The sequence below is a fragment of the Hylaeus volcanicus genome, chromosome 6, assembly GCF_026283585.1.
Source record: "Hylaeus volcanicus isolate JK05 chromosome 6, UHH_iyHylVolc1.0_haploid, whole genome shotgun sequence".
In the NCBI taxonomy this organism is placed as follows: domain Eukaryota; kingdom Metazoa; phylum Arthropoda; class Insecta; order Hymenoptera; family Colletidae; genus Hylaeus; species Hylaeus volcanicus.
The window spans coordinates 5,688,954-5,698,607 of NC_071981.1; the positions used below are offsets into that span (position 1 = coordinate 5,688,954).

Sequence of the window (9,654 nt, forward strand, 5' to 3'; positions counted from 1 at the left end):
AGACGAAGATCCCAAGAAAGAGTCACAGATAAGCTGGGACGTAACAATAGCACTAATGTATGTATATTTTTCATTCTCATAAATATACGAGAATAATATTTGATTTTATTATTATAACAAATACTAATTTTAATGAATGTATGAGAATCATAAGAAATATATACGTGAATATAGGAGAATCGAAATTATATATGTCAAATGAATAAATTTATTATAATAATAAATAAGATATACACATACAGTATATACATATTTTGACAATAAATATATTCATGAATATATGAGAATCGAAATTATATACACTAAATGGTCAATTTTCAGGAAAGACAGGATTAATGGAATTAAAACTGAATTACGAATTTCCGTTGTCGCAGAATATTAGTCCACCGGTTTTCGCAAAACTCTTAAGCTGCGAAAATCGTTAAAAACGTAAACCCAGCATGGCGTGTGCCGGATAAAAACGGTACGTGCTTTGCGCGTTCATTAAAGTTGCATAAATGGCACGAGTCCGCTCGTTAAGTGGAGTTAATCAAAGTTTTCGTCGATCGTGTAAAAGCAAAACCGTGTAATGAGTGCATTAATTAAATTTTACATTCCATGGTTATATAGAGGAAGAAAGGCACCTCATACTTATTCATACGGAAGCATCGACAGCTCGCGATCGTAAATGTTGTCCGAAGTGTTACATTATGCATGATGTGTTAAGATACATGAACGAATTATGGCACGTCTGTAAGACTAACTCGCCTAATTACAATGCGAATTTCGTTACATGTTTGTTCCGTGATGTAACCGCGAAATGTGCTTGAAACTTTGATTAAAATTTAGGGGAAAATCCATGGTAATTTGGAAACATTTGAATTTAGACGATATGATTAATTTTCAGGAGTTTGAATCAATGTTTGCTATGCAACATGTTTTGTACCCTCGTTGATAAAATACTGTCGCCATGGTCGAAGATATTGACCAGTGGAATTATTATTATTGCTATTTTTCAATTTTTACGAGTCTAAAAATGAAGTACTATTTAATAACATTGTATTAGAAGTTTAATACAGTATTATGAAATTTTATTTTCATTAATAATTTGTATTAAAATGGTGGAAAATACAGACGAAAATACTGTCAACATTGTTGAAATTATTGATAAGTAAAATTATTATTAGTTAGTAGTTAGTTAGTTAGTTATAGTTTATTCTCTTTGCGGAGTACAAGCGGATGTCCGCTCCGCTTACATTTCTTCCTCTTAACACTACTTATACAACTAAGCCTTATTTCTCTACCTTACATCTAACTTTTCACTCCATTCACACCTGCGAGAGAGAGAGAGAGAGACTCCATTCATTCCGTCCCTCATCACACACGCTCATTCCTGACTTCCGCTTTCGCCGCTCATCCTTGCTCTCATCTCTTCCACTCTCCTCATCCACACTTCCCCTTCCCCCTCTTCTCCTAGCACCTCCGTCACAACCTCCTGCTACCCTTTGTCTCTACCCCAGTCCGTACATTCCTCCCACACATGCTCCCACGACTCTATTCCTCCCCAACAAACCCTGCATCTCCTTCTATCCTCCTCTTTCCAATACCTTTCCCCTTTCATTTTACTCCCTAGCCTATATCCTAGCCACCTCCTTCCCTCCCAATTCTTCGTCAAATACCTTGGCACCCCCTCTCCTTTTATCATTTTGTACCACTTATTGTACCTTGACTCCACTATCTTCCTCCACCTTTCTTCCCTCTGCACCTCTTTCTCCCTTCTTACTATCTCTTCCCCTCTCAATCGTCCTTCATCCCTCCACTCCTCCACCTCCTCCACCCCTTTCTTTCCCAAAATTCTCTCCTCTCCTCCTCCCATTCTCCTAAAACCCTACCCCTCACTGCTCTCCCTCTTATCTACATCCAACATTTCCTCGCCAGCTCCCCTCCTTTCCCTTCACTTAATTTCTTTTCATATCCCCATGCCCTCATACCAGCCCTTCCTCCCAAAAACTACCTCTGCATCTCCTCCCTCACCATGTATCCTGCCACTGTTCTTCCTACTCCTAATACCCATTTCAAAAATCTCTCCTGAACCCTCTCTATTTTCTCTCTCCCCTTCCATCCCCATACTTCTACCCCATACCCCATAACTGACCACACCAGCTTGTCAAACAGCCATACCCTTTTGCCCCAATCTTTCGCGAATTTCCTTCTTCCTATCCCCCATACCTGTCTCATCGCTATCATCCCTTTCTTAACTCTCTCATTAACCTGTTCTTCCTGCTTCCCATTCGCCATTAACACGTAGCCCAGCTATTTAAATTTCTTCACTTCCTCAATCTTTCTGCCCTTCCACCTCCATTTCACCTTCCCTTTCCTCCCACCCCCACTCTTACATCTCATCATCTTCGTCTTCCCTACATTTACCTCCAGCTTCTTCTCCTCAATGTACCTTTCCAATCTCGCCACCACCCCTTTCATTCCATCTTCATCCTCCGCCATCACCGCTATATCATCTGCATAAGCCAGAGTGTATATTTTTCTTCTCCGACCTTTACCCCTCTCCATCCTGCTTTCTTCAGTACCTCTTCCATATCAGCCAGTAATATCGTGAAGAGTCCGCATTGGACTTAGCGGACATCCTTGTCTCACCCCTCTCTCCGTCCAAAAACTCTCCCTCTCTTTCTCCCCCACCCTCACTTTTCTTCTCGTCTCCCTCAAAATCTCCATACACCTCCTCACCAGCCCTTCTCTCACCCCCACCTTCGTCTCCACACCCTCATTGACTCTGCCAATACTTTCCTATCCACCGAATCGAAAGCTGCCTTCAAGTCCACAAACAGTACTATCATCTTGCTCCTCTTCCTTGCTATCTGCCTGTTTATTAGATAGTTGAGGACATAAATATTATCCATTGCCCCCACTCCCTTCCTGAATCCTGTCTGATTCGCTGGTAGAATCCCTCTTTCCTGTATCTCCTTCCTTATCCTATCCGCCAACACCCCCGCATACACCTTGTACGCCGTCTGCGTAAGCGTCACCCCTCTGTACTCCTCCACTCTTGTCCCATCTCCTTTTTTTAACACTGGCACTACCACTCCTTCTGACCATTCTTTACCCTCTCCACACCCTGTTACAAATTTCCCATAATTTTTCCCTTGCTACTTCCCCTCTATACTTCCATACTTCGTTTGGGATTCCGTCACCTCATGTTGCTTTCCCCTCTTTTAACTTTTTTACTACCGCGCAATCTTCCTCTCTACTTACTTCCTCCTCTTCATTCTCCCCCTCTCTCCTCTCTCTTCGCCATCGACCCTCCAGCCCGCTCCTCCTAACACCCCTCTAAGATATTCGTCCAAAACCTCAATCTCTACTTCTGTATTCACTCCTTTCCTCCGCTTTCTTCGACTATTGACAATCTTCCATACCTCTCCCTCTGTTCTTATCCCTGGATAGAAGTATCCTGGATAGAGATAGAAGTATCTCCTTCTCCCACCTCTCTTTTTCTCTACTTTTCTTCTCTCTACTCATTTTACCTAACTCACTTCTTGCCTTCCTAAAGCTTTCCCCACTTTCTCCTTTCCTTTTCCATTTTTTCAATTCCTCTTACGCTACATTCTTCTTCTTCTTCCATTCCTCATCCCATGCATCTCTTCCTTCCTTCCTATTATACTTCTTCTCCATCTTTTCTAACACCTGTAATACCTCCCTTTTTAATTCTCCCCACTCCTCTTTTCCCATTCCTTCTTTCCCTACAAACCCTTCCCCAAATTCCTTCCTTCTGTCTTCTGTCCATCACCCCCTTTCCCCCCTTTCCTTCTCCTCCATCTTTTCCCATCTTCCCCTTTTCCTCCTTCTATCCATACTACCACTGGTTGGTAGTCCGATTCCACTTTCTCCTCTACTACCAACCTTACCGTTCTTACCCTCATTTCTTCATTTCCTAACACATAATCTATCACTGACTCTCCATTCCCTGTATACGTAAATTCGCCATCTTCATCCCCTGTCACATCTCCGTTCATTATCCCCCACCCTAGCTCTCCCAGAAATTGGCACAGTCTCCTTCCCTCACTATTTATCTTCTTGTCCGTTGACCTCCTTGTCTCTTCTTCTTCGCCCCCCTCCTCTGACCCCCATCCTCCTTGCGTCCCCGTCCAAGCGTTTAAGTCTCCACCAATTATAACCCTTACCCCTTCTCCCTTTCTTCCATCCATTCTTTCATTCTTTCCAGCTTCTTCTGCAAATCCTTATTCACATATACTCCTATCATATTCCACACCTCCTCCCCTAACCATATTTTCCTAGCCATTATCCCCTCTTCCTCCTCCTCCTCCTCCTCCCTTTCCACTCTTATCATTTTGATTCCTTCTCTTGCCCCTATAAACATTCCCCCCATAGCCCGTCCATTCTTCCCTCTCCTTACCGCATACTGTAATTCCCACACATATCCTTTCGTCGCTTTACTTCTTATTCCTTCTCACTCCCTACTTCCCACCCATGTTTCACACATCACCACTACATCCCATTCTTTGATTCCTTCCCAAAAGTCCTTCTCTTTATTCTTCAATCCTGCCACATTTCAAAACGCCACCTTATATATCCTGCTTGCCTCTCCTGATCCTCCTTTTACACTTCTTTCTATACCTCTTTCGCCTTCCCTTCTCTCCCCTGAACCACCCCTCTGCCCGTTCCCCTGTTCCTCTATCCACTTTAAATGAAATTATTATTACTTATAATACCGGCTACGAACCCAGAAGCCGAGGTACCAGGAGGTACTAATGTCCCCCTCAGTAGGGGGCCCGAATCCTCGAGGGTGGTGAGTAAAACCGGCCCCTTGAGAGGTAAGGGACCCGTACTTGAGAGGGGAAGGGGGAAGAAGGGCTCAGGATCAGGGGGCAGTGGTAGGCCCTCCAAAAACCAAGCCCTGATTAGGGAGGGTCTAGAGGAGGCCCAAAGAGGGGCACAAAAGACCCTCTTGGGGAATCCGCTGAAGAAGGCCGGTGGCAGGGTGGAACCACCTATAACCCCCCCTGCATCAACGAGCGAGGATCGGCACGGCCCCTACTAACGTGATAGGGGACGGCCTTAGATGCTCGCAGATTAACTTGTAACACTGCAAAGCCGCCTCGGCCGTCTTAAGCCGGGGCATCGCAGTGGAGCAAACAGATATATTCCTCATCCAGGAACCTTGGGTGTACAAAGGGCTGATCAGAGGGATATCTACCAACCATAGGGTGTTAATAAGCAACCCCTCGCGGATCCAGGCCTCAGAGCCTGCATCTACGTAAACCGTAGTCTCGGCGCCCTAACACTAGATAAATACTGCAGTAGGGACATAGCTGCGGCGAAGATCAGCCATATGCGGGGGGGAGCCAACACCACAATTGTGGTGTGCTCAGCCTACCTCCCCTATGACTCTGAGGAAATTCCACCAACCAGGGAACTCGGAGAGTTAATCACCTACTGTAAAGAAAAAAGACTTAACCTAGTGATTGGGTGCGATGCGAACTCGCACCACATAATATGGAGGAGTTCTCACATCAACAACAGGGGGAGAGACCTCTTAGAGTACATCTCCACGGACTTGGAAATCCTAAATAGGGGATCCAAGCCTACGTTCGCCACCTCCAGTAGAAAAGAGGTGATCGATCTCACACTAGGAACACGAGCGGTTGGACAGTGGATAAGGGAGTAGCGAGTGGACGATGATGACACACTATCGGACCACCGTCGTATATCCTTTAAATTAGCGATAGAGCCAACCCCAATTAGGGCCGCGGTGTACAGGAACCCCAGGGCCACGGACTGGAGCTCTTTTAAACAAGAACTAAGTCTGAGACTTGGGGTCTGCGAGATCGCTCCGGGACCATAGGGTCTATAGAAAGAGAAGTAGATTTTCTATGCTCTTCTGTGATAGAATCCTATGAAGTCTCTTGCCCGCCTAGGAGTCGTAGGCAGAACAAAAAGTAGCTTGGTGGAGCTCAGAGCTAACCGCCCTCCGCTCCAAATCTCGCAAGCTGCTAAATAAGGCCCTGAAAACTATGGGCGAGTCTGACTGGGCTGCTTATAGGGTCTTGCAGAGGACCTATAAGAAGCGCATCAGGGAGTCCAAAACCAGGGCATGGAGGAGCTTCTGTGGGGAAATGGACAGCCTACCCTTAGCTGTCAGGCTCCGAAGGGTCTTTCTCCAAGGACCCCGCACCGAGCTGGGAGGATTGCTACTCCCAGACGGTACGGCAGTTGACACCAGGGAGTCCATTCTAGGGCACCTGTTGGAAACACATTTTCCCGAGTTCAGGATTAGCGGTAGGATATCGCCCAGATGGAGTGAGCTCACAGGCCAGGAGACGAGGGACTGGGGCACGGCGAGGCAAATCGTCACAGTTAACAGGATCAAGTGAGCCCTGGAATCGTTCGACAGATTCAAAAGTCCAGGGACTGATGGTATCTTCCCTGCTCTCTTGCAGAAGGGCGGGGAGGAGCTAGTCGGGCACCTGCTAATGATCTGCAGATCCTGTATGGCACTGAAATACGTACCTAAAGCCTGGAGGGAAGTCAGAGTGATATTCATACCGAAACCGGGGAAGACCAGCTATGACACCGTCAAGGCATTTAGACCTATCAGCCTGACGTCATTTATGCTGAAGACGCTGGAGCGACTGGCTGACAGGTATATCAGGGACGGAGTGCTGACGCTAAACCCGTTGAGGGTTTGAGTGTTGAGAGTTGAGTACCCACTAGCACGCGTATTGGACGGGCAGATCTACCGAAACGGCCCTTCACGATCTAGTCAGGACCATCGAGGGGTCGTTCGGCAAGAAAGAGTCCACCCTGTGCGCCTTTCTCCACATTGAAGACGTCTTCGACAATACCTCCTTCGATGTAATCTGCTCAGCGGCAAGATGTTTCCAAGTGGACAACACCATCGTCAACTGACTTCGCCACATGCTGAGCACCAGGACCACCACGACCAGTCTCAACGGGATCGAAATCAGTGCCCTAGTCGGCAGGGGCTGCCCGCAGGGGGGCGTGATTTCCCCCCTGCTGTGGCTGCGAGAGGTCGACGGGCTCCTCGTACAACTCGACGAGCTGGGCGTGAAAGTGGTAGGTTTTGCGGACGACATCTGCATAGCTGTTGTCAGCAATCACCCGGGCAGGATCGCTAGTAGAATGCAGACTGCTTTGGACAAGGTAGAAAGGTGGTGCCTTGGTCAGAATTTGAGGGTTAACCCCACTGAGACTGAGCTGGTGCTGTTCACAAGAAGAAGGAACCTCACACTAAGGCCTCCCACATTATCCCGCGTAGAGCTCAAACTCTCCAGGGAAGTCCGATATCTCGGAGTTACCCTGGACAGTAGACTCACGTGGAAAAGCCACATCACCAAACAGGCACAAAAGGCAACGGCTGCCTCCTGGGCCTGCAGGAGGATGTTTGGACGAACCTGGGGACTGAAACCAGAAATGGTAAAATGGCTACATGTTACATCCGCCCTGCCGGTGTCCCTTTTCATCGACCTCGCATTGCGAATAGTTAAGATCAGATACTTTTAGGAATGCGCTTGACATACGATTCGGAAACCGTTTCTCGGGAACCGAATCGTGGGATCTGCGAATCAGCGAAATAGGCGTCAGCACTCAACGCCTGGGAATAACACATGGGAATCATTAATCATTAATTCGGAGTGTACATGGTATTAATCCTCATAAGTGTACGAGAATAATGTATTAATAATATTAATGATTTAATATGATTCTCATATGTTATTCTCGTGTAATTCTAATACGTGTATAGTGTTACATCCGGCCCTGCCGGTGTCCCTTTTCATCGCCCTCGCATTGCAAATAGTTAAGATCAGATACTTTTAGGAATGCGCTTGACATACGATTCGGAAACCGTTTCTCGGGAACCGAATCGTGCGATCTGCGAATCAGCGAAATAGGCGTCAGCACTCAACGCCAGCACATCCGCTGAACTTGGGACCCCTCCCGATTTCAACGGATGCAAAAACGAAGGTTCTCGAACGCGGCTCGTGCCATGCGAGGATCAGCTAATATATAAACCCATGGACACGCCCCACGGCGCTCTTTTTTTATTCCGTCTGTCAGTACGTTCTCATCGTGGTGATTACCGAAATCTTGTAGTCACGGACAGGTTAACTTCACGCGTTGTCGTTACCTACGAAAGTCCGACGTATAATCGGTTAAGATCACATCGAACCTTTATCATCAATCGAACACCCACTCAGCGTCGCACTTTGGTCGTCAAATACTAAATTATTGTAGTCACGGATAGAGTAATCGTACGCGCGCCGCGTCGTTACCGAGGAAAGTCCGTTGTTAATTAGTAGAGACCCGTGTCGCGAGTGATAGTTGCCGACAAACAGATCCTTGCAACAGCACAACCCTGGGACCACAACAGATAGCTGGTACAACCAAACTGTACGACCGACAAGCGGTAACGTACCTACATAATTGTATACTTGATTTCCCAAAACCGATATTGTAATATAAACTCGTTATTTTGTAACAATACATATTCATTTATATATTTAAATGCTAAACCTTGAAAACAATCATTGCAATCCCGAATTGCTCTTTCCCGTTAGCTCTTTAATTGAAGACGAAGATCCCAAGAGTCACAGATAAGCTGGGACGTAACAAAATTATAGATATACATAACGCCATATTAGTCCCCCAACTTTGCTACGCTTCCATTGTTTGGTAGCCCGCGCTGAGTCGAGGCACGAACAGGAAGATATTGGACAGGGTGTTCAGATTGTCGCTGTTGGGCATCACAGGTGCGTTTAGGACCACCCCAACAGTGGCGATGTGCGCCCTGTTAAACCTGCCACCACCGCATGTCACGGCGATGGCAGAGGCAAGAAATACAGCTTGCAGACTGTACGTGAGTGGAAGATGGATTAGGGGCAGGCAGGACCTCCATGAGGTACTCAGCCTCGGGGGTGATCGCTGTCCAACGGTCCACGTATTCCACCACCAGTTTTCAGTCCACTACCCCAGCAGACAAGCCTGGGCGGAGCGCGAAGCAGAAGTACTGTCCCCGGGAGGGCTAGTCTGGTTCACAGACGGGGCCAAATCGGGAACAGGAGCAGGTGTGTGGGTATGGTGCGGAGGGCTCAGGATGGAGCCATTCCTATCATTCCATCTTGGCCCGTCTACATCCGTAGCCCAAGCAAAAATGTTTGCGATCTGGGTCTGCGCCAGAGCGATCTTGGACAAGGGATACAGACGCAAGCACATTTTTATATGCAGCGACAGTATGGTTGCACTGAGGGCGCTAACTAAAGTAGGTATGACCTCAGCGACAACAAAAAGCTGTGTAGACCTGTTGTCCCAGCTTGCCAGGGACAACAGGGTGAAGCTCGTCTGGTTGCCGGGGCACGCCGGCATCTGAGGGAACGAGGAAGCACACGATCTAGCCAGACAAGGGCCCAGAGGGACCGAGAGCGCGATCGTGTGCTCCGTGGGTGTCCCAGTCGGCCATGTAAGTACACTAAATAGGCAGTGGGCAGAGGGCCGCCTTCTAGACCTCTGGAGGCATAGACCGGCAATGAGACACACGAGGGTCATGCTAGAGCATCCTTCCAGTGGACCGGGTAGTACACTGGTAAGACTGGACCGCGATAGGCTCAGGCTTGCCGTCGGGCTGGT

The 9,654-nt window shown here is 47.4% G+C and overlaps 1 protein-coding gene across 1 annotated transcript; it reads left to right on the forward strand.

Moving 5' to 3' along the window:
• Positions 1–6,927: 6,927 nt before the first annotated feature.
• Positions 6,928–9,397, forward strand: LOC128878499 (uncharacterized). Its single transcript, XM_054126751.1, has 2 exons — positions 6,928–7,446; positions 8,708–9,397. Exons 1-2 carry the CDS (start codon positions 6,928–6,930, stop codon positions 9,395–9,397), a joined length of 1,209 nt encoding a protein of 402 aa, XP_053982726.1.
• The last annotated feature ends 257 nt before the right edge of the window (positions 9,398–9,654 follow it).

What these genes read in the sequence shown, in the direction of transcription:
- LOC128878499 (XM_054126751.1), top strand. Translation starts at nt 6,928, where the DNA reads ATGCTGAGCACCAGGACCACCACGACCAGTCTCAACGGGATCGAAATC. An exon ending in GGGGACTGAAACCAGAAATG is followed by an intron (nt 7,447 to 8,707) that starts GTAAAATGGCTA and finishes ATTGTTTGGTAG; the next exon opens with CCCGCGCTGAGTCGAGGCAC.